Genomic DNA, 25,280 nt, shown 5'->3' with positions numbered 1-25,280 from the left:
CTAGTGATGATGATGCCATTAGGCAAAAGGTCATTATGGAAAAAAGATAAGTGTGCCGTTGAGTTTAGTTTCCGAATTTCAGGAAGACCAGCTTTATTGGTGTCAGGAGTGATCTGCCAAGTGTGGATCCGGTAAGGCTGTTTTCGGCTGTTCATCGCAAGTTGGAGCGGAAGCGCTGTTCAGCCTCAGTGTAGAGTGGAATGGACCAGACCGTAAATAGATGGAGGCGTTGAAGGAGGCGTTGGGTGACAGTCAGGAGTTTGAAAGGGGTTAACCAGCTGGACCCACTGTAGAGTACCCCTGTGTCCAACTGGCTTAATAACAGGTTTAACACTTTCTATCAGTCTGGGTGGGAGAGATGCGTGGAACGGACCGAGAAGAGGAAAGTGTCAGAGTTCCGGTCTCTGGCACCGAGTTTGTCTCTGTGCTTAAGAAGGGACGGCGAGATGAAACAAGCGGTGATTATCGGCGATTCCTGGTTTGGGGAACATAAAACTGGCTTTCTGTGCAGGATAGAGATTCCTGCCTCCCGCGACCTCTCGGAGTGGGTCCTCAGCGATGTCAAATAGGAGGCTGAGCGGCCGAGTTCTGCACGGGCTGGTGTCGCCAGAAATAGGAGGGTAATAGATATCAACACTTGGCTCAGTTGTTGGGGTGGGAATGAGGGCTTCAGATAGTTGATCACTGGGGCTTCTATGGAAGGTGAGAAGTGTGCATAAGAGAGCGTTTCAATCCAATCCGAGTTTAATTGTCATTCAACCAGACATAAGTAAAAATGCATCAGGTAAAATAGAAAACACTGGGTGAATATCAGTATTTATACAATCACACAATTTAGACTGTATATACATTCACATATACACACACATGTATGCAAATCTGCAGTCGACCATAACAGAGCTTGTCTTCTGCGTAGCGAACACTGGGGGGCAGCACAGACTGTTGCCCGGAGGCTGCAATACACCGCTCCGCGTTGTGCCGCTCCTTCATTTTCTCCGCCAGCGAGCAACTCTCTCAGCTTACAACTGAGCCGAAGTAGAAAGGGGGAGTGGTGGGGTTAAACTTCAGTCGGTTTCTGAAACAAGATTCTGATAACAGATAGCGAAGTGGTTGTTGTGAAAGATGTTGTTCAGACCTCAGACAAAGTCAGGAAGGAAAATGTTGAGCCTGCTGGGACTCATGTTCTGAGATGCGTCCATTTCCTTGCAGTAAGTATTGTACGAAAGGAAGATGAGCTCAGGGCAGGTCCCAACACCTGGAAGCATGATATTATAGCAATTAGTGAGAGTTGGTTGCAGGAATGGCAGGACCGTAATTTCATCATTCCCGGTATCTGCTGTTTTAGTCGTACTAGTACGGGGATAAATCAAGGGCTACGGTTATATTGAACTAGTCGTTGAATATATCACGGCAATGCTCAGTTAGGAAAGAAAGGAGGACTCGTGCACGTGAGGACTTAAGGGTGGAGCTGAGGAATAAATAGGAATGAACTCGTTTATGGGGCAACAGTCCTGGGAGTTTAGAGGAACAAGCCTGTAAGAGGTCGCAGTCTGTTGCAAGAAGCATTTCGCTGTGATCTTGGGTGATTTTAGCAGGCATTGACTGTGAGTCCCATACTGTGAAAGGACCAGTGGGATAGTTTGTCAAGCGTTTGGAAGAAAGTTGTCCGAATCAGTACGTATAAAGTCCCATTGAGGGAGTGCGATACTTGATCTACTGCGGAATGGGACAAGGCAAGGGACAGAAGTTTGAGTAGGGGACCACTTTGTATCTAGTGATGATGATGCCATTAGGCAAAAGGTCATTATGGAAAAAAGATAAGTGTGCCGTTGAGTTTAGTTTCCGAATTTCAGGAAGACCAGCTTTATTGGTGTCAGGAGTGATCTGCCAAGTGTGGATCCGGTAAGGCTGTTTTCGGCTGTTCATCGCAAGTTGGAGCGGAAGCGCTGTTCAGCCTCAGTGTAGAGTGGAATGGACCAGACCGTAAATAGATGGAGGCGTTGAAGGAGAGAGCGACTTCAGTGAACAGCATTGGGGTGCCGAGAAACAGACCAACATAGTAGATGGGAGTTGGGACTGGGCTTGACGTTTCCGAGTTCCCTAATTCATTTCTGGTCGCCCCGTTACAGGAAGAGTGTGGGTGTCTTTGGAGAGGATACAGAAGGGATTTACTAGGATGCTGCCACGAAACGATAGCATAATCTGTAAGCAGAGATCAGAATTTTTTTGCTTCTTTGCTCCGGAGCGGCGAAGGCTGAGCGGCGTCAGAACAGAATGTGGAATGAGAAATGCATGAGCATGCTCATGGGGCTACATTACAGGCCAGTCAACAATCCACTCGGATAGAGTTTGATGATGTGATTGTGAAGGGAGGATCTGAAGCCGATGTCGGAACCGGGAGTGTGTGATTTGACGGGGAAGAGGGAGCTTCACTCTCTGACTGTACAAGGGAACTTATACAGATTAAAGAGGAGTAGGTGCTTTCTGTCTTGAGGCAAATCAGAGCAGATAAATCCCCAGAACCTGACAGGGAATTCCATCAGACCTTGAGGGAGGCTGGTGTTGAAATTGCAGGGGCCCTGGCAGAAACATTTGAAATGTCAATATCCACGGGTCAGGTGCCGGAGGATTGGAGGAAAGCTCATGTAGTTCCATTGTTTAAAAAAGGCTCAAAAAGTAAACAAGGAAATTATAGGCTGGTAAATTTGACATCGGTAGTTGGTAAATTATTGGAAGGAATACTATGAGATAGGATCTACAAGTATTTGAATAGACAGGTGCATATTAGAAACACTCCGCATGGCTTTGTGCGTGGTAGGTCATGTTTAACCAATCTATTAGTGTTTTCGAGGAAGTTACCAGCAAAGTGGATGAAGGGAAGGCAGTGGATGTTGTATACATGGACTTCAGTAAGGCCTTTGACGAGGTCCCTCATGGGAGGTTAGTTAGAAACATTCAGTCACTCGGTGGACATGGAGAGGTAATAAATAAGATTAGACGTTTGCTTAATGGAAGAAGCCAGAGAGTGGTAGTGGAGGATTGCTACTCTGAGTGGAGGCCTATGACTAGTGGTGTGCCACAGGGATCAGTGCTGGGTCCATTGCTATTTGTCATCTATATGATCTGGATGGTAATGTGGCAAATTGCATCAGCAAATTTGCTTATGATACAGAGATTGGAGGTATAGTGGACAGTGAAGAAGATTTTCAAAGCTTGCAGAGGGATTGAAGCCAGTTAGAAGAGAGGGCTGAAATATGGCAGATGGAGTTTAATGCTGATAAGTATGGGGTGTTACAATTTGGTGGGACTAATCAAAATAGGACATACATGCTAAATTGAAGGGCATTGAGGAATGCAGTTGAACAAAGTGATCTAGGAATAATGGTGCAGAGTTCCCTGAAGTTGGAATCTCATGTGGATAGGATGGTGAAGAAAACTTTTGGTATGCTGGCCTTTATAAATCAGAGCACCGAGTGCAGGAGTTGGGATGTAATGTTAAAATTGTACAATACATTGGTGAGGTTAAATTTGGAGTACTGTGTAAAGTTCTGTTCACCGAATTATAGGAAAGAATTCAAGAAAATAGAGAGGGTACACAGGAGATTTAATAGAATGTTTCCTGAGTTTCAGCACCTAAGTCACAGAGAAAGGTTGAACAAGTTACGTCTTTATTCTTTGGATCATAGCAGGTTGAGGGGGGACTTGACTGAGGCATTTAAAATTATGAGGAGGATAGATAGAGTTGATGCGGATAGACTTTTTTTCTATTGAAAGTAGGGGAAATTCAAACAAGGGGACATGAGTTGAAAGTTAGGGGGCAATAGTGTAGGGGCAACAAGAGGGGAAATTTCTATACTGAGAGAGTGGTAGCTGTGTGGAACGAGCTTCCAGTAGAAATGGTGCAGGCAGGTTCGATATCGCCATTTAAAGAAATGAGAATATGGAGAGGAAAGGGTAATGGGCTGAGTGCAAGTCGATGGGACTAGATAAGAGTAAGCGTTCGGCACGGACCAGAAGGGAGGAGATGGCCTGTTTCCGTGCTGTAATTATTATATGGTTTTATGGTTATGTCTCTCTCGTTACAAAACAGATTAGAACGTTAGGAGTTTGACGGGATGTGGTCTGTCATTGAAGACTCGCGAATTTCTCCTGATGTACTGTGGAGAGCGTTCTGACTTGTCGCATCGCCGCCTGGTGTGGAGGCTGCAACGCAGAGGGTCGCCAGAGGCTGCAGAGGGTTCTAGGATCAGCCAACCCCATCACGGCACAATTCTCACTTCTATGAGGACATGTTCAAGAAGGAATGCCTCGGGAATACCACATCCATCAACGAGGACACTCTCCAGCCCGGTAAGTGCCCTGTGCTCATCGGTACCATCGGGGAGGGGGTACCGGCGCCTGTAAACTCAACAATTTACAAGCAGTTGCTTCCCCTCCGCCATCCGTTTTCGAAGCCTCCCTGAACACTTAAACACTCCTTCTGTATTCTGCTTTTTGCAATATTTATTAACTTCCCCGATTTACGATATTTTTACATCTTTGCACCGCACTGAAGTCACGTTGTAGTTGCCGGAAAGGTCGGTGAGGCTGCGCTTGGAGGGCGGTGTTCAGTTTTGGTCGCCCTCCTGCAGGAAAGATGCCATTAACATGGAAGGAGCGCAGAGGGAGATTTACGAGGATGTTGCCGGGACTCGAGGCTCTGAGTTATGGAGAAAAGCCAAGAAGGTTGAGACTTTGCTCCTTGGAGCGTGGGTATGAAGCCAGGGGATTCACAGATAGGGTGAATACACAGCCGTTTTTCCCCTTGGTTGGGGCATCGAGAGCTTGTATGCACAGCATTGACGTAAGAGTGGGTGGAGAGAACGGAGTGAGGAGAGGCAGGGACTGCAGTATGAGACAGAGATAAATGGGAAGAAGCGGAATGAGTTTGTGAGATGAAGGGCAGAGTGAGAAGAGGAGTGAGTAGGAAGGAGGAGTAAATGGAGGGAGTGGGGTTCGAGGCAGGAAGGGGAGAAGAGTGGTCTCGATGGGGAGAGGGAGAGTAGGGTGGCGAATGGGGACGTGAGTAGTGGAGGCTTGGGTAGGAAGCAGTGGAAGTCAGGGTAGGAGGGGATGAAAGGATGGGGGAGTGAGGGTGAGGTAGATTGAATGGGGAGAAGTGGGGTGAGGTCACTTGATTGAAGCCGGCCCGAGAGGCAGTTGACAGAGACCTTGGACCTCTTCAGGAATATCCGGGTATAAATATGCTGTCTTCTCGCAGATGAATCTGAATTTACTTTTGCAACTGTAACGGTAACTCGATCCGCACTTACTGCAGGTGGGCGTTTCATAGCTTAACTCGTACACAAGATCTGAGGCCACATTCCTGTTAAAGAGGGTTAGACAATTTCAACCGAGACAAAACAGATCCAGCAGACAACCGGAGACAGTCGCTAAACTCATCCCACTAATGTGCACCTCTCTCCACAGCCCCTGTCAGACTCTAAATTTATCCTTAGATACCGCGCTCTCCACTCAGTCCCGGGTCCATCGCCGTACGAATCCCACTACACCGCTCTCCCCTACAATCCCGAATCAGCTCCCAAATTAATCCCGCTGTACCACACTGTCCCGCTAACACTGTGCCAGAACTCAAACAAATCCCACTGCACGACTCTACCCCCGCGACCTCATTTCAGTCTCCAAACTAATCCCACTGTCTCACTCTCTCCACAACCCTGTCTTTCTCCAAACTGATCTCACTGTCTCACTCTCTCCCCACAGATCTGTGTCAGAGCTCAGACTAATCCCACTGCCTGACTCTCTCCCCTCGTTTCAGTCTCCAAAATAATCCCACTAACCCACTTCCACACCACAGAGCTGCAACAGTCCAAACCTCACCTGCCTGCGCATTTTCCAATCCAGTATGTTACATATCGTTCGACAGCGTTGGAAACAAACTTCTGTGAAATTAAATCCCTTGTGTTAATGTTTAGAACCAGACTCTAACAATGCATATCCATGTGAAGGGACGGTACAGAGAGGGAATCACACAGTTTCTGAGATTGTGCGAGTTTCACTCTTTGTCTGACCCCGGGAGTGTTTTGGGGGACGGATTGGAGGGAGATTCACTCTGTGTCTGACCACGGGAGAGTGTAGATGGGACGGTGTGGAGGGAGATTCACTCTGTGTCTGACCTCGGGAGTGTGTGATGGGACGGTATGGATGGCGATTCACGCAGTGTTTGACCCGGGGAGTATGTTATGGGACGGTGTGGAGGGAGTTTCACTCTGTGTCTGACCATGGGAGAGTGTAGATGGGACGGATTGGAGGGAGATTCCCACTGTGTCTGACCCAGGGAGTGAGTGCTGGGACGGTGTGGAAGGAGCTTCATTCCGTGTCTCACACCTGCAGTGCGTGGTGGGAATGTGTGTAGGGAAATTAGGGATTATTGTGTGTAGGGATTATTGACACTTCTTCTCGCGGTAAGACGTACCTTTTCATTGTTTGAATTTATTTCGAGGAGCCTTGAATCATATTCCGAACAATTTTGCCTCGCTCCATCATAAGAGGTTCCAAACGTGGATATGAAATAACAACGGTCTTCATTTTCGGTCCATTCCTGGGGACACTTTCTCTCTGCAACTCAGGAGAAACAAACTGTGAATCTCCCTCCATAAATCCCGTTGCATCAGCTGGGATCAGAAAAAGTTAAACTCCCTCCACACTATGCAATCACACACACCTGAGGGCAGACAGAGTGTCCCCTCATAAACTCCTGGGGTCAGACACAGAATAAATCTCCCTTCACACCGTCCTTTCACACACTGCCGTGGTCGATGTGAAACTCCATCCTCACCATCCTATCACACTTTTCCTGGATAGAACGCAGACCGAAACTTACTCCACATAGTCACCTCACACATTCTAGTTGTCCTTCAGCATCATTTCTTCCTACAGTCAGGTCAGACGCAAAGGGTAGTAATTAAGCATCACGCTTTCCAGAGATCAGACAGTAAGAGACGCTTTTTGTAAATTGTCCATTCATACTGTCCAGGGTCAGACACAGGATGAAGCTACATTTTATTGTCCAACTTCCGGTAATTACCTCACCCTCGCTTCCCTTATCCCGTGTTCACTATGCCTCCTCCTCCAGTTACCTATCAGCTCACTCCTGCCACCTCCTGACGGTTGGAGATCAGTCTGTGTCTGCCCACGGGAGTGTGTGATGGGATCGTGCGGAGGGAAATTCACTCTGTGTCTGACACCGGGAATGTGTGATGGGACGATGTGGAGGGAGATTCACTCTGTGTCTGCCCACGGGAGTGTGTGATCGGACGGTGTGAATGGAGATTCACTCTGTGTCTGACACCGGGAGTGTGTGATGGGACGGCGTGGAGGGATATTCACTCTGTGTCTGACCCCGGGAGTGTGTGATGGGACGGTGTGGAGGGAGATTCACTCTGTCTCTGACACCGGGAGTGTGTGTTGGGACGGTGCGGAGTAAACTTCCCTGTTTTCTGAGCCCAGGAGGGTGGGATGCGACGGTATGGAGGGAACTTCACTCTGCATCTGACGCTGGAAAAGTGTGATGGGACGGTTTTGAGGGAGATACACACTGCGTCTGACCCGGGAGTGTGTGATGGGACGATGAAGGGGGTCATTCACTCTGAGTCTCACCCCGGTGTGTGTGGAATCGTGCGGAAGGATTTTCACTCTGTGCCTGACCCAGGGTGTGTGTTTTGGGACGGTGCGGATGGAGCTTCACACTTGTCTGTGCACAGTACTGGGTGATGGGACGGTGTGGGGGAAGATCCACTCTGTATCTGAACCCGGAATATGTGTTGAGACGGTATGGAGGGAGGGACATCTAGTGTCTGACCCCGAGAATGTGGGGGAAGATTCAGTCTGTATCTGAGCCAGGAACCGTGTGCTGGGAAAGTGTGGAGAGAGATTCTGTCTGGTCTGACGCTGGGATTGTGCGACCGGACGGTGTGGATGGTGATTAACTCTGCGGCTGACTTCAGGAGTGTGTGATGGGACGGTGAGGAGGGAGATTCACTCTGTGTCTGACCCCGGGAGTGTGTGATGGGACGGTGTGGAGGGAGATTCACTCTGTGTCTGACCCCGGGATGGGAAGAAGGTTCGTAGGTGCAACGTGAAGAACCAATAAGGGAAAGGATCAAGGTGTGTGGACGGAGAGCAGGCGATAGGCTGAAAAGGTGAAGAAATGTAAGGGCATAGCACGATGGAGGCGGAACATTCCCGGGGTGAGACAGAGAGTGGAGCTCCCTCCACACCGTCGCCTCACAGTCCCGCGGTCAGACATAGAGTGCAATTCCCTCCACATTTTCCCACCACACACTCCCGTGGTCAGACACAGAGACAATCAGCTTCCACACCGTCCCATCACGCATTTCCGGGGTCAGACACAGAGTGAATCTCCCCATACACCGTCCCATCACACTCTCCCGGGGTCAGACACAGAGTGAATCTCCCCATACACCGTTCCATCACACACTCCCGTGGTTAGATACATAGTGATGCTCCTTCCACACCGTCCCATCACCCACTCTGGTGTCAGACACAGAGTGAATCTCCCTCCACACCGTCCCATCACCCACTCTGGTGTCAGACACAGAGTGAATCTCCCTCCACACCGTCCCATCACACACTCCTGGAGTCAGACACACAGTGTATCTCCTTCCACACCGTCTCATCACACCGTCCCAGGATCAGGCTCAGAATGTATCTCTCTCGACACTGTCCCATCACACACTAGCGCGCTCAAGTTTTAAATGAAAGACCGCCATATACAGCGGCAATAGTCGGAGTGGACTGAGTCAGAGTGGGTCGGCTTTGGCTCAATCAGGCTTCGGCAAGAACAGACAGAGGCGAGGATTGGACGGGGCACAACTGCGCAAGCGCGTGAAAGTCGTCCTGTGAGGCAGCGGGAGAATTTAAATGCCGAGCAGAGGCTGACTCAGGGCGAGCACTGTTGTCCATGAATACGACACATGCAAAAGGTACATCCAGCTGCAGCTCCTGACAAACCGTGTTAGGGAACTTGAGCCTGATGAAATTCTGATTATTCGGGAGGCAGAAATAGAAATAGACAGTAGTTTCAAGGAGATAGTCACCCCTAGGAATCAAGAGACAGGCAGTTGGGTGAGTGTCAGGAGAGGGAAGGGGAATAGACAGGGAGAGCACTCCTGTGACTGTTCCCATCAACAATAAATATACCGTTTTGGATACTGTTGGTGGCGACGACCAACCAGGTACAAGTTGCAGTGGTTGCGTTTCTGGCACCGAGAATGGACTCAGAAGGGAAGGAGGGAAAAGAGGAGAGCAGTAGTGATAGGGGATTCGATAGTTAGTGTGACAGATAGGAGGTTCTGTAAAAGAGATCGAGAATCCCGGATGGCCTGTCGTCTCCGTGGTGCCAGGGTCCGCGGTATCTCGGATGGAGTTCTCAGCATTCTCAAGAGGGAGGGTGAGCAGACAGATGTCGTAGTCCATGTAGGGAACAATGACGTGTGTAGGAAGAGTGAGGAGATCCTGAATGGGGAGTTTAGGGAGTTAGGTGCCAAGTTAAAGTGCAGGACCTCCAGGTTAGCATTCTCAGGATTGCTACCAGTGTCATGTGCAGGTGGGTTTAGAATTAGTAAGGTAGTGCAGATCAACAGAATGTTGAAGACATGGTGCAGGAGGGAGGGCTTCAAATTTATAGGTAAATAGGCATTTTTCCTGGGAAGGTGGGACCTGTTCCGGCGGGACGGTTTACATCTGAACTTGAGGCGGACAAATATTCTTGCAGGTAGGTTTGCTAGAGAGGATCTAGTGGATTTATACTAGATACAAGCGGGGAGGGTGAACCAGAGTGTAGGAACAGATGTATGGGAGGAGGAAGAAAAAGAAGACATTAAAGCTCTTGGTACTGTCAGAGATAAACAGAAAGGAAGTGCTGTAGAATTTTTTAAATACATTTATTTTAATGCTAGGAGTATTGCAAGAAAATTGGATGAGATTAGAGCATGTATTGATACCTGGAAATATGATGCTCTAGCGATTAGTGAAACATGGTTGCAGGAGATATGTGATTGACAACTAAATATTCCTGGATTTCTTTGTTTCAGGTGTGATGGAATCAGAGGGACAAGAGTGTTGCGTTGCTTGTCAGGGAAATATTACAGCAGGTGCTCTGGAGGTATAGATGAGAGGGGTCGTCTGGGGATACTATTTGTGTGGAATTGAGGAAGGTGAAAGGGATTACTAACACTTACAGGGGTGTATTAGTGACCACATAATATGGAGCTTGAAATGGAGGAGAACATTTGTAAGGAGATAGCAGATATTTGTAGTAAGCACTAGGTTGTGATAGTGGGGGATTTTAATTTTCCACAACTAAACTGGAAAGCCCATTCTGTAAATGGCTGGACGGGGTTGCAGTTTGTAAAATGTGTGCAGGATAGTGTTTTACAGCAATACATAGAGGTACCGAAGACAGAAAGGATAGCGTTGGATCTTATGTTAGTGAATGAAATAGGTCAGGTGAGGGGAGTATGTGTTGGGGTGCACTTCAGTTGCAGTGATCACAATGACATTAGTTTCAATATAATTATGGAAAGGATAGGACTGGACCCAGGGTCGAGATTTTCTATTGGAGAAAGGCTATTTTTGAGGAGATGCGAAAGGATTAAAACTACAGATTGGGACAATTTGATTTATAGGAAGGATGTAGTAGAAACATTGCGGTCATTTAACGGTGACATTTTGAGGGGAAAGATTTTTTATGTTAAAAGTTTGAGGGAGGCATGATTTTCTAGGGATATTGGAAACGGTTAAGAAAAAGAGAGACATCTGCAATAAATACAGGCAGCATGGCGTATTTGAGGTGCTCTGGAAATATAAAGAATATAAGAATAATCTTAAGTATGAAATTAGAAAAGCTGAAAGAAGATACGAGGTTACTTTGGCAAGTAAGATGAAAATAAATGCAAAGTGTTTCTCCAGTTATAGTAACAGCAAAAGGATAGTGAGGGATAAAATTGGTCTTTCAGAGAATCAGAGTGGACAGCTATGTGTGGAGCCTAAAGTGATGGGGGAGATTTTGAGCAGTTTATTTTCTTCGGTATTCACTAAGGAGAAGGATATTGAATTGTGTAAGGTAAGGGAAACAAATAGGGGAGTTATGGAAACCATGACAATTAAAGAGCAGGAAGTACTGGCGCTTCTAAGGAATGTAATAGTGGATAAATCTCCGGATCCTGATAGGATATTCCATAGGATCTTCAGGGAAGTTAGTGTGGAAATTTCTGGGGCTCTGACGGAAATATTTCAAATGTCATTGCAAACGGGAATAGTGCCGGAGGATTGGCGTATTGCCTATGCGGTTCAATTGTTTGGAAAGTGTTCTAAGAGTAAATCTCGCAAATATAGGTCTGACATTTTGACGTCAGTGGTGGATAAATTAATGAAAAGTATTCTTAGAGATGGTATATATAATTATCTGGATATAGATTGTCTGAATAGGAACAGTCAGCATGGATTTGTGCTGTTTGACAAATCTTACTGCTTTTTTGAAGAGGTTACCAGGAAAGTTGACAAGGGTAATGCAGTGGATGTTGTCTATATGGATTTCAGTAAGGCCTTTGACAAGGTTCCGCACGGATGTTTAGTTAGGAAGGATCAATCGTTTGGTATGAATATTGAAGTAGTAAAATAGATTCAACAGTAGCTGAATGGGGAGATTCCAGAGAGCAGTGGTGGATAACTGTTTGTCAGGTTGGAGGACGGTAACTAGTGGTGTGCCTCAGGGATCAGTATTGGATCCAATGTTGCTTGTCATATACATTAATGATCTGGATGAGGGGCTATTAAATTGGATTGGTAAATATGCAGATGATACTAAGGTAGGTGGCGTTGTTGAAAATGAAGTAGGTATTCAAAGCTTGCAGAGAGATTTAGGCCATTTAGAAGAGTGGGCTAAACAATGGCAGATGGAGTTTAATGCTGATATGTGCGAGGTGCTAAATTTTGGCAGGAATAATCCAAGTAGGACATACATGGTAAATGGCAGGGCATTGAAGAATGCAGTAGAACAGAGTGATCTCGGAATAATGGTGCATAGTTCCCTGAAAGAGGAATCTCATGTGGATAGGGTGGTGAAGAAAGCTTTTCGTATGCTGGCTTTTATAAATCAGAACACTGAGTATAGGAGTTGGGATGTGATTTTAAAATTGTACAAGGCATTGGTAAGGGCGAATTTGGAGAATTGTGTACAGTTCTGGTCACCAAATTATAAGAAAGATGTCAAGAAAATAGAGAGAGTACAGGGGAGATTTACTAGAATGTTACGTGGGTTTCAGCACCTAAGTTACAGGGGAAGGTTGAACAAGTTATGTCTTTATTATTTGGAGCGTCGAAGGTTGAGGAGGAACTTGATAGAGGTATTTAACATTATGAGGGGGAGAGATTGTGTTGATGTGGATCGGCTTTTTTCTATCGAGAATAGTGGAGATTCAAACAAGAGTAAATGTGTTGAGAGTTAGGGGGCAAAAGTTTATGGGTAACACGAGGGGGAATTACTTTACTCAGAGAATGGTAGTTGAGTGGAACGAGCTTCCAGTCGAAGTGGTAGAGACAGGTTCGGTATTGTAATTTAAAGTAAAATTGGATAAGTATATGGACAGGAAGTGGATGGAGGGTTATGGGTTGAGTCCAGCTCGGTGGGACAAGGTGAGAGTAAGAGTTCGGCACGGACCAGAAGGCCCTAGATGGTCTGTTTTCGTGCTGTAATTGTCATATGGTTATTTGATCAGACAGACAGAGTCTCTCTCTCCATGGACCCATCACACACCCCAGGTTCAGACGTGGAGCGAAGTTCCCTGCGCACTCCCGGGATCAGACACTGAGTGAGGTTCCAGTCCATAAATATCTGTCCCACACTTTTGGAGTCAAACACAGAGATTAGCTCCCTGAACAAAGCCTCGACTCACACTGCCTCTATGAGACAAGAATGAATCTCTCTCTCCCTAGACTCATCACACATTTCAGCCTTCAGATGTGTGATGAAGCTTGCAGCACACCGTCCCATCACTCTGATCCCGGGTCAGATGCTCAGTATTACTCTTTCCACACCGTCTCATCACACACTCCAGCGGTCAGACACAGAAAGGAACTCCCTCAGCACATTCGACAAATGTCAGAGGGAGAGTGATACTCCCTCCACAGCTTCTCAAAACAACACAGAGCAAGGTGTCAGACACAGAGGGAAGTTGCCTGCATACGGTCCCATTACACACTTCCGGCTTTAATAAAATGGGAATCTCCCTCCTTATATCCCATGACACACTTCCTGGCGAGCCACAGAGTGAGACTATCTCTGCACCGACTCATCGCGATACCCTGTGTTCTCACAGAAAGCAAGGTTTCTCCCACAAGCTCCCATGGCACAGCACCGGGTTCAGACTCCCTCCACAACATCTGATCACACAATCGGGTGACAAATAGAATGACCATCCCGTCACACAGTCCCGGATTCTCAGTGAAACTCTCTGTCCACTGTGTCATAACACATTTGAGGGGTCAGAGATGGGGTGAATCTCTCTGGACAGTATCCCATCACACAATCCCGCTGTCAGACACAGAGTTAAGGTGGATCCATATTGTCCCATCAGACATTCCCGGAGTGAGACATCGAGTGAAGCTGTAATGTTACGTCTCACAACCCCGTGGTCAGACCCAGAGTGAATCCACCTCCTCAACGTCCCATCACAATTTCCTGGATACATTGATAGAGTGAATCTTCCTCCACGCATTCCAATCACACAGTCACCGGGTCAAACACAGAGAGAATAACCCTCCATACCATCTCTTCACACACTCCCGATGTCAAGCACAGAGTGACCCATTCTCTCTCCATGCCTGCCCTGTGATGAGGAGCGGGTGAAAGAGGGGGATGATGCCTCACCTCTTCTGCTGGTCAAAAATTTACGGAACTGGTGACGGAGATCGCTGTGTATTTGTTTAAAAACTGATAGATTAGAGTTGAGCCCATAAAGCCTGGATTGAAGGGTTGAGTTTTACCCATGGTAGTTTCGGTGACAGGTTTCCTTAGACTGACGAATCTGTGATACTGAGAGAGATGGTGAAGGATGTTTAGCGTTTACAGTGACCCGTGAGTCAGCGTCACGTTACCGAACTGGTCACAGAGAATGTTGTGTCAGTGTCACGGTGAAGGGTGTCACAGTGAAGGATGTACTTGTGGCACAGTGAGAGGCGTCGGCGTCAACTTGAGACAGACACGCAAAAATATTGATCCCGAGCGAAATTGGATAATCCCGAGGGAAATGAGAGGCGTGTCTGTGTCACGCTGAGGGGTATATCAATGTTACGATGAAGATATAGTTCATGTTACAATGGGGGTCTAAATAAGTATCCTGTCGGTCAATCCGAGTTGCTGTGAGGAACGTGTCGGTGTCACTGTGACAGGTGTTTAGGTGCCCGGGCCCGAGTTGGAACAGATTTATGTGAGAAGGAAGAAAAAGATGACAGTAAAGTTATTTCTACGGTCAGAGTAAAACAGAGAGGAATAGGTGGAGAATTTCTTAAATGTATTTATATTAATGCTAGGAGCACTAAGAAAGGTGGATGGGCCAGGATGATACCTGGAAATACGATGTTGTAGCAATTAGTTAAACATCGCTGCAGGAGGAGTGTGATTGGCAACTAAATATTCCAGGAATTCGTAGTTTCTGGTGTGATAGAATCCGAGGGACAAGGGAGGGAGTTGTAGTATTGCTTGTTAGAGAAATTTTTTCAACCGTGCTCTGGCAGGATAAATTACAGGGCTCGTCTAGGGAGACTATTTGGATGGAATTGAGGAATTAGAAAGGTGTGGTAAAACTTATAGGGGTGTATTATAGACCACCTAACGAGGAGCGAGAATTGCAGTAGCAATTTTGTAGGGAGATAGCAGATATTTGTAGTAAGCGTCGGGAAGCCCATTCTGTAAAAGCGCTGGGCGGATTGGAGTCTGTAAAGTGTGAGCAGGATAGTTTGTTTGTTTGCTTGTTTGCTTTTGTTTGCAACAATACATAAAGGTACCAACAAGAGAATGGGCAGTGAATGCAAAATCTCAGTCATTTGCCAGATGATCGGAGGGGGGGGGGTGGTCGGCTACGGGACACTTTAATATGACCGGTTGATGGTGTGGCTGGTAATTGCAACCGTCTCACCCTCACACAACACGGTGCTCGACACAGAGTGGAGCTCTTCCACACAATCCCATCACACACGCCAAGGATCAGATACAGAGTGATGCTCCCTCCGGCGCATTCCTTCACACGCACACTGTGTCAGTCACAGAGTGAAGCATCTTCCACTACATCCATTCACAGAACATGGACGTCAGGTGAAGAGTAACGCTCTTCTCCATACACTCCCATCTTAATCCCGGGCGTTGAACACAGTGCGAGCATCGCATGGCACTCTCCCATCAGACACTCCCGGTATAAGACACGGAGTGAAGCTCCCTCCAGACTCTCCCAAGACACATTCCTGGGATCAGTCACAGAGTGATGCTCCCTGCATAACATCCCATCGCAGAGAAACTGCAGCAGATGCAAAGTAAAGCTTACTCTATACCGTACCATCATTCACTCCCACGGTTCGACACAGAGTGAAGCTCCATCCACAACGTCCCAACACACATTCCTGGGGTCAGAAACAACCTGGAGCTCCCTCTGAACTGACCTTTACCCGTTTCCGGAGTCAGATAAAAACACCATCCACACCCTCCCATAGACTGAATATGCGTTTTCACCGTCCCATCACACTGTACTGGTGACAGACTCAATTTGCAAGGTTTAGCTCCATCAACACCGTCCCATCTTAAACTAGAGGAGTCAATTACACATTTCCTTCCCACCATCCTATTACAGACTGACTGAGGGACACATAAAAACAGAATTTCAATCCACACCGTCCAGTGACGCGCTTCTGGGGTGAGAAACAGGAACTTCCAATCATCCAATCCGTTGCCAGACACTTTGGGTAATCTCCTTCAGCGGTGTCCCATCACGGAATCCAGGAGACAAACACAAAGAGAGACTCCCTTACATGTTACAACATACCCAACAGAGGTCAGACATAGCGTGAAGCTCTCTGTCCCTACGGCCCAATCATACATGCATGGCTTCAGACTGCCCGCTGCTCACTGTCACATCACACGTTCTTGCTGGTAGACACAGAGTGAAATTCCCTCCATACCGTCTCATCACACAGCCGGAAGAGACTCGGAATGAAACCCTCTCAGCTCCGTCCTCTCCCGGGATCAGACATAGAGACAATCTCCCTCCACACCGTCTGGTCACCCGCCTGTGATCAGAGAGGAAATGAAGCAGTGTCTGCACAATCCCGCCGCATACTTACGTGGCCAAACACAGTATGCTGATACTTCTACCTAGTGACATCACACAACAAACGTGTCAAAAAACGAGTAAACTCCCTCCGCACCGTCCTATCACACACCACTGGTATCAGACAGAGCAGAACAGTATCCAGACACACGTCACCGTTCCCGGTGTCAGACACACGCATGACACTCCCCCCAAGTGCATCCACCCACCCCACTGTCCGCCATATCTCCTCACCACACGCACAATGTGTTAAACACAGAGACCTATCATACACAAACGGAGTGAGCCCTGCACACCGTCCAATAATAGACAGCCTGTGTCAGGCACTGTGTGAATCTTTCTCTCCACGTCCCCATCACACACTCCATTGAAAGAAAATTCCTCAGCACAGACACGAAATAGACTTAGGCATCGAACGTAGAATAGTGCACGATAGTACAGGACTTTTGACACATTATGTTATACCGAGCCTTAAAACCTGCCTCCCATATATCATCCCAAATTAAAGTCCTCCATATACTTATCTATAGTGTCTTAAATTTCATTTGTGTTTCAGCCTCCACCATAGATCAGGCAGTGCATTCCACGCACCAGACACTCCTTCCCACCCCTTACCTCATAGCCATGTCCTCTTGTATTTGAGCACTGGTGCCCTGGGGATGAGGCGCCGCTGTTCACTCCATCTACACCTCATAATATTTTGCATTCCTCTATCATGTCTCCTCTCAACTTTTGTCTCTCCAAAGAGTAAAGCCCTAGGCCCCTTATTCTCTAATCATACTCCATAATCTCTAAATCAGGCAGCATCCTGGTAAATCTCCTCTGTACCATTTTCAATGTTTCCACATCCTTTCTATAGTGAGGCGAGTAGAACAGTACACAATACCCCAAATGTGGCCAAACCAGAGTTTTATAGAGCTCCATCATTACCTCGCGACTCTTAAAATCTATCCCTCGACTTATGAAAGCTAACACCCCATGAGCTTTCTTAACTACCCTATCTATCTGTGTGGCAACATTCTGGGATCTGTAGACATGTACCCCCGTATTGCTCTGCTCCTCCGAACTACCAAGTATCCTGCCTTATACTTTGAACTCTGCCTTGGAATATGTCCTTCCAAAGTGTGCCACCTCACACTTCTCCGGGTTGAACTCCATCTCAGCCCACTTCTGCATCCTATCAATGTCTCTCTGCAATCGTTGACAATTCTCGACACAATCCACAACACCACCAACCTTTGTGTAGTCTGCAAACTTGGTAAGCCACCATTCTACCGCTCATCTAGGGTGTTAATAAAAATCACGAAAAGTAGAGGTCGCCGAGCAGGTTCTTGTGGGACTCCACTAGTCACTTGCTTTCTGCAGGCAAGCCAACTCTGAATCCACCTGGCCAAGTTTCCCTGGATTCCATGCCTTCTGACTTTCTGAATAAGCATAACGTTTGGATCCTTGTCAAATGCCATGGAGATCACACCCACTGCACTGCCCACATCTATATGACTTGTCCTCCTCAAAGAACACTATCAGGCTTGTTAGCCACAATCTGCCCTTCACAAAGCCATGCTGACTGTCCCTGATCAGACCATCATTATCAAAATGCCCATAGATAAGAATCTGTTCCAATAGCTTTCCCAACACAGACGTACGGCTCCCTGTCTATAATTACCCGGACTATCTCTACTACCTTTTATGAAGAAGGGGACAATATGCCTCCCTCCAAGCCACTGGTGCCATCCCCGTAGACAACGAGGGTATAAAGATCCTAGCCAGAAGCTCAGCAATCTCTTCCCCCGCCTCTTGGAGCAGCCTGGTGAATATTCGGTCAGGCCCCGGGGACCTATCCATCCTAATGTATTTTAAGAACTCCAACACCTCCTCTCGGTTAATATCAACATGATCCAGATCTTCAAATTCACTCATATTGTCCTCACCGTCATCAAACTGTCCCTCATTTCTGAATACCGAAATAAGTATTCATGAGGAACTTCTTCAATTCCACAGTCTCCATGCACATCTTCCCACATTTATCTCTAATCGGTCCTACCTTCAGTTCTGTCATCCCTTTGATCTACACATAATAGAAGAATGTCTAGGGTTTTGCTTTACCATACTCGCCAAGGCCTTCCCATACCCACTTCCTGCTCTCCTCAGCCCCTTAGAAACAGAGAACCAGAGAACATTACAGCGCAGAGACAGGCTTTCTGGCCCTTCTTCGCTGTGCCCAACCATTCTTCTGCCTAGTCCCACAGACCTGCACCTGGGCCATATTTCCCCACACCCCTTTCATCCATATATCTCTCCAGGTTTTCACCACTTCATCTGGCAGATTCCACACTCCCGCCACAAGAAGCCCCACCTCATGTTCCCTTTAAACTTTTCCCCCTTCACCCTTATCCCCTGACCTCTGTTTTTTTTTATTTCTCCCCTGGCCTCAGTGGAAAAACAATCTGCTGGCATTCACTCTATCTATACCAGGCATGGGCAAACTACGGCCCGCGGTCCATATGCGGCCCGTTAAGCTTTTTAATCCGGCCCGCAGAACTTGATGAAATTATATTAATAAACCTTGTTAACGTTTCTTCCCCACATTTCTGGCGTTTTCCCAATAGATGACGCACTCTATATACATTGACCTTTGTTGAGGTGCAGCGTATTACTCCACATTTGCGCTTTACTCTTTGTGACCTTGTGGCGACCCATTTCCTGGCACATCCGAACCGGCTCACAATTAGCCAGCGTTCCGGCTAAGGGAGATAGCCTGCGGGGAATTGCGAGCGCAGAGCTCCGCATACTGGCGCGCTCTCACTGTTCTGTCATTGTGCGGGTCGTTGTTGAGTTTTGGCACAGGGGACAATTGAATAAAAAGGAGCAGGACAAGTAGACCTGCATCTCCTACCGTTTTTGAAATAAAGACAGTCAGGAGGAGAGTGATGATGATAATATCTTGAAGGATAACAGAATTTTCAGTGCTTTAAAATAATAACTGTTACTATTAAAAAAGCAGTATTTTATTCATTTAATTTTTAGTGTTTTAAAAGTCATTTCAATAAATAGCTAAATACCATGGGACTTCAAAGACAGATATTTTGTTGTAATGCATTTGTTCATTTTCAATTGATATTAAAGCTCATTTTTTCTACATATCCCAAAATATTTTATTTTCTCTTATGAGGTATATTACCAAAACACTCCGTCCATCTGCTCCTGATCCGGCCCCCCTGTCAAATTTTAGAACCCTTTGTGGCCCTCAAGTCAAAGAGTTTGCCCACCCCTGATCTATACCCACTAAATTTATACACCTCTGTCAAATCACCCTTTATTCTCCTGTGCTCCAGGGATTAAATCCCAACCTATTCAACGTTTCTCTGTAACTCAGTTTCTCAAGTCCCGGCAACATCCTTCTCTGCACTCTTTCAACCTTATTAATATCCTTCCTGGAATTAGTTGACCAAAACTGCACACAATACTCCAAATTCGGTCTCAGAGATGTCTTATACAACCTATCCATTACATTCCATGAAGCTTACCATAGAACCATAGAACTATAGAACACTACAGCCCAGAACAGGCCCTTCAACCCTCCATTCTGCGCCGACCCATATAATCCAAAAAAAAGTACTAAACCCACACTACCCCATAACCATCCATTTTTCTTTCATCCATGTGCCTGTCCAGGAGGCTCCTAAATACCTCTAATGTTTTCTCCACCACCACCATCCCTGGCAAGTCATTCCAGGCATTAACAACCTTCTGTGTAAAAAACTTACCCCAGATGTCTCCCCTAAAACTCTCTACATTAATTTTGTAGATATGCATTCTGGTGTTTGCTATTGGCGCCCTGGGAAACAGGTACTGATTATCCATCGTATCCATGCATCTTGTAGACCTGTATCAAGTCCCCTCTCATTCTTCTGCGCTCCAAAGAGAAAAGTCCCAGCTATGCTAACCTTGCTTCATGTGACCTTTTCACCAATCATTCAACATCCTGGTAAATCTCCTCTGCACCCTCTCCATAGATGCAACATCCTTCCTATAATGAGGTGACCAGAATTGAACATGATAGGGTGCGGTCTCACCAGAGATTTGTAGAGTTGCAGCATGACCTCTATACTCTTGAACTCAATCCTCTTTTTAATGAATCCTAGCATCCCATAGGCCTTCTTAAGTACCCTATCAACCTGTGCAGCGACCTTGAGGGATCTATGGATTTGAACCCCAAGATCCCTTTGTTCATACGCACTCTTAAGTAACTGACCATTAGTCCTGTACTCAGTCTTCTGGTTTGTCCTTCGAAAATGCATCACTTCACACGTGTCCGGATTGAATTCCATCTGCCATTTTTCTGCCCAACTCTGAAGCATGTCTATATCCTCTGGTAACCTTCGACAATCTGCAGCTCCATCCACAACTCCTCCAGTTTTCGTGTAATCCGCAAACGTACTCACCCATGCTTCCGCCTCTGCATCCAGGTCATTATAAAAATCTCAAATAGCAGGGGTCCAAGGACAGATCCCTGCGGCACTTTACTAGTCACCGACCTCCAGGCAGAATACTTATCTTCCACTGCTTTCTTCCTTTCAACCAGTTTTTATTTTACCCAAACAGCCAAGGCTCTACTTATCCCATGCCTTATGACTTTCTGGATGAGTTTCCCAAGAGGGACCTTACGATCTCTTCTCTTAATTCCCACAACAACCTGGTGTGCATCATAACCGGCCCTGGGGATTTATTAATCTGAATGTTTTTAAGAAGATCCAGCACTTCTTCTTCCTTAATCGCCACATTGTCCAGCATACAGGCACTCTCTACCTCCAACTCATCCTGATCAAGATACTTTTCTCTTGTGAATACTGAAACAAAGTATCCATCCCCAACCTCCTCCAGGCACATGTTGCCCACTTTATTCTTTTGCGGTCCCATCTTCGTTCTCTTCATCCTCCTATTCTTCACATATGCATAGAACGCCTTGGAGATCTCCTTAATCCTACATACCAAGGCCTTTTCATGTCCGCTTCGTGTTCTCCTTAGTCCTTTCTTTAGCTCCTTCCTGACTATATTTCTCATAAGCCCCTCTTACCTGCTTCTTGCTATTTCTAACATATGCTTCCTTTTGCCTCTTGACGACTTGCCTCACATGTTTCGTCAGCCATGGTTCCCTTTTCCTACCATTTTTCCTTGCCTCAGTGCGAAAAACCTATCCTGAACCCAGCTCAAGTTGTCCCTCAGCTTCTCCCACATTACTTCTGTGCTTTCCCCTTTGAACATCCGTTTCCAATTTACTCTCGCTAGTTCCTGCCTCACCCCTTCACAGTTTGCTTCTTAAGCTCCTTTTTTGCTAACCTAAATTCCTCAATAGAAAAATCTGATCCTCGCTTCCTGAACCTCATGCAGGCTGCCTTTCTCCACCTGAAATGTTTTCCCACCTAACCTGTCACTCATGGGTCCTTCACCCTACCGTTCTTTATTTTCCTCAAGGGGACAAATTTATTCCTAACATCCTGCAAGAGATCCCGAAATATCGACCACGTCTCCACAGTTCATTTCCCTGCAAAACGCCATCCCAATACACATGCAAGTTCTAGCCTTATAGCTTAATAATTCTCCGTTCCCCATTAAAAAAAGACGATCCTCTCTGATTCAGTCCTTTTCCTTGATAATGCTAAAGGCCAGGGAGCAGTGATCTCTGCTCCCCATATGCTCACCCACTGACATATCGGTGACCTGACTTGGTTCGTTACCTTTTACTGGATCCAGAATGACATTCCTCCTGGTCGGCCAGTCAACATACTGTGACAGGAATCCGTCCTGGACACACTTAACAAACTCTGCCCATCTAAACCATTGGAAATAATTTAGTACCAATCAATATTAGGGAAGTAAAAGTCACCTATGATAACCTGTTATTTTTGCACCTTTCCAAAATCTGCCTCCCAATCTGCTCCTCGGTCACTCTGCTGCTACCAAGGGGCCTATAGAATATTCCCAACAGGGTAACGGCTCCCTTCCTATTCCTGGCTTCCATCCATTCTGATTCAAAGAGGATCCGGCTACATTACCCAACTTGTCTGTAGCTGTTGTAGTATCCCTGACCATTAACGCCGCCCCTCCACCCTCCACCCCCGCCTATCCCTGTTAAAACACTGAAATCCAGGAATATTGAGAATCCAATCCGGCCCTGGTACCAGCCAAGTCTCTGTAATGGCCACTACATCATAATTCCCTGTATGCATAGAAGTTCTCAATTCATCCCCTTTGTTCCTGATGTTTCTTGCATTGATGTACACACTCTTCAGCCCTTCTACCTAACTACCTTTACAACCTTTATTCTGTTTCTCTTTCCTCAAATGCTAGTTCTGGCTTTACTCCATGCACGGTACTTGCAGTTCTCCCATGACCTTTATCATTCTGCACCTCACTATCTGTTCTAACACTCTGGTTCCTCTCCACCTGCAAATCTAGTTTAAAGCTCACGGAGCAGCAGTGGCAAACCTTCCCGGAAGGATTTTAGTCCCTCTACCGTTCAGTTGCAGCCAGTCCCGTCGGAAGATGTACCGGACCCAATTGTCCAGATACATGAAGCCCTCCCTCCTGCACCAACTCCTTAGCCACGTATTTAGCTGCATTATCACCTATTTCCCGCCTCACGAGCAAGTGGCACTGGAAGCAATCCTGAGACTACAACCCTGGCCGTCCTCTGCTTCATTTTGCACCTAACACGCTGAAATCCTTTTGCAGGACCTCCCCCTTCTTCCTATCCACGACACTAGTCCCGATATAGACCACAACATCTGGCTGCTCTCCCTCCCTCTTGAGAATACTGTGAACTCGATCCGAGATATCGCGGTCCCTTTCACCAGGGAGGCAACAGAGTATCCGAGATTCTCAATCTCTCCCACTGAACCGCTTATCTGCCCCCCACCAACTATTGAATCCCCTACTTCTACTGCTCTCCTCTTTTCCCTACTTCCCTTCTGAGCTGAGGGTCCAGTCTCGGTGCCAGGGACGTGACCACTGCATCTTGTCCCTGGTAGGTCATCCTCACCAACAGTATCCAAAACGGTGTATTTATTGTTGAGGGGAACCGCCACAGGTGTGCTCTGCTCTTTATGTCTATCCCCCTTCCCTCTCATGACAGTCACCCATCTACCAGTCACATGACTCTTAGGGGTGACTATCTCCCTGAAACTCTTGTCTATCTCAGCCTCTGCCTCCCGAATGATCCGAAGTTGATCCAGCTCCAGCTCCTGTTGCCTAACCCGGTTTGTTAGAAGGTGCAGCTGGATGCACCTTTTACAGGTGTAGTCATCAGAGACAAAAGTGCTCGCCCTGACTTCCCACATCCCACAAACGGAGCACTCAACTGCCTTAACTGCTGCCTCCATTACCTAATACTAAACTAAATAGATTAATTAAAGGAGCAGACCCGGCCTTACCTCACCGGGAGCAAGCTTGACCTTAGTCTCTGCTCGCCGTGGCCTCCGTAGCGAAAGCCCTCCTACTCTGACTCCCACTAATCCGTTGCCAGCTCCGGTAATCTGTTCGTTTTCGTTAAATTCTCCTGCTGTCTCCGAGGCCGACCTTCAAACGCCCTGTTCAAACTACAGAAGATATGACTATCCCCCTCTCAATCTGCTAGCGTTTTTAGCTCTCCCGCTGTCTGAGAATAAGAGAGATTGCCCCTCGAAGGATTCGTAACACACCACAGAGCAAAGTTTCAGAAACAGAGGGAAGCTGCATCTACACGGTCCGATCACATATTCCCGAGTTTAACAGTGTGAATCTCCCTCCTTACCTCCCATCACACAGTTCCTGGCGAGTGACAGAGTGAAGCTGTCTCTGAACCGTCCTATCACACACACCTGTGTTCTCACACAAAGCAATGCTAACCCCACCTCCTCCAATGGCACAGTCACGGGGTGAGAAACCATCCCCAATATCCACAATATCCAATCACAGAAACCGGTGTCAAATAGAATGTAAGTCCCTCTGTACTGTCCCATCACACAATCCCGGAGTCAGACAGAGTGAAGCTCCTTCCACACCGTCCCATCACACACTCCAAGGGTCAGACACAGAGTGAATCTCCCTCCACACCATCCCATCACACACTCCCGGGGTCAGACACGGGGTGAATCTGTGTCTATATTGTCCATTCAGACATTCCCGGAGAAAGACATGAAGTGAAAATGTAATGTTACGTCTCACAATCCCGTGATCAGACACAGAGTGAATCCACCTCCACAACGTCCCATCACACACTCCTGGATTCAGTGATAGAGTGAAACTTCCTCAACGCAGTCCCATCACACACTCACCGGATCAAACACAAAGTGAATCACCCTCTATTACCATCTGTTCACACACTCCCGATGTCAAGCACAGAGTGACGCTTCCTCTCTCCATGCCTGCCCCGTGATGGGGAGAGGGTGAAAGAGGGGATGATGCCTCACCTCTTCTGCCGATCAAAAATTTACAGATTTGAGCCTTGGTTTCGTTAATAGATCTGTACTTCGTTTCCATCTCAATGAACTGGTGAAGGAGATCGCTGTGCATTCGTTTAAGAGACTGATGAATCTGCGATACTGAGAGAGATGGTGAAGGATGTTTAGCGTTTACCGTGACTCGTGAGTCAGCGTCACGCTACCGAAAGGGTCACAGAGAGGGTTGTGTCACTGCCACAGTGAAGGGTGGCACAGTGAAAGATGTGCTGGGGGCACAGTGAGAGGTGTCGACGCCAGGTTGAGGGACGAGTCTGTCACGCTGAGGATTTATCAATGTCCTGGTGAAGTTTTTGTTGTTACCATGGGGTTCTGAGCGAGTATTGTGCGGAGTATCTCAGAGTTCCTGTGAGGAACGTGTCGTTGTTACTGTGTTAGAAGT

General features: G+C 46.9%; 1 protein-coding gene across 1 annotated transcript; it reads right to left on the bottom strand.

Annotated features, from left to right (window-relative positions):
• Nucleotides 1–4,748: 4,748 nt before the first annotated feature.
• Nucleotides 4,749–24,921, bottom strand: LOC132386623 (C-type lectin domain family 12 member A-like). The gene is made up of 4 exons (XM_059958918.1): nucleotides 24,851–24,921; nucleotides 6,476–6,618; nucleotides 5,881–5,942; nucleotides 4,749–5,365 (listed from the first exon to the last, which is right to left on the bottom strand). Exons 1-4 carry the CDS (start codon nucleotides 24,918–24,920, stop codon nucleotides 5,170–5,172), a joined length of 471 nt encoding a protein of 156 aa, XP_059814901.1. The 5' UTR covers nucleotide 24,921; the 3' UTR covers nucleotides 4,749–5,169.
• Between the last annotated feature and the right edge of the window lie 359 nt (nucleotides 24,922–25,280).

This window comes from Hypanus sabinus, unplaced genomic scaffold (assembly GCF_030144855.1).
Source record: "Hypanus sabinus isolate sHypSab1 unplaced genomic scaffold, sHypSab1.hap1 scaffold_123, whole genome shotgun sequence".
NCBI lineage: Eukaryota > Metazoa > Chordata > Chondrichthyes > Myliobatiformes > Dasyatidae > Hypanus > Hypanus sabinus.
This window is presented reverse-complemented; position numbering and strand designations above follow the sequence as displayed.

Bases quoted from the DNA above. Each gene is read 5' to 3' on its own strand.
- LOC132386623 (XM_059958918.1), bottom strand. From the start codon at position 24,920: ATGGAAACGAAGTACAGATCTATTAACGAAACCAAGGCTCAAATCTGT. The intron at 6,619-24,850 runs GTGAGGCATCAT...CCTGAGTTGCAG, and splicing joins ATTTTTGATCGGCAGAAGAG to AGAGAAAGTGTCCCCAGGAA. The intron at 5,366-5,880 runs GTGAGGTTTGGA...CCTCTTTAACAG, and splicing joins ATTGGAAAATGCGCAGGCAG to GAATGTGGCCTCAGATCTTG.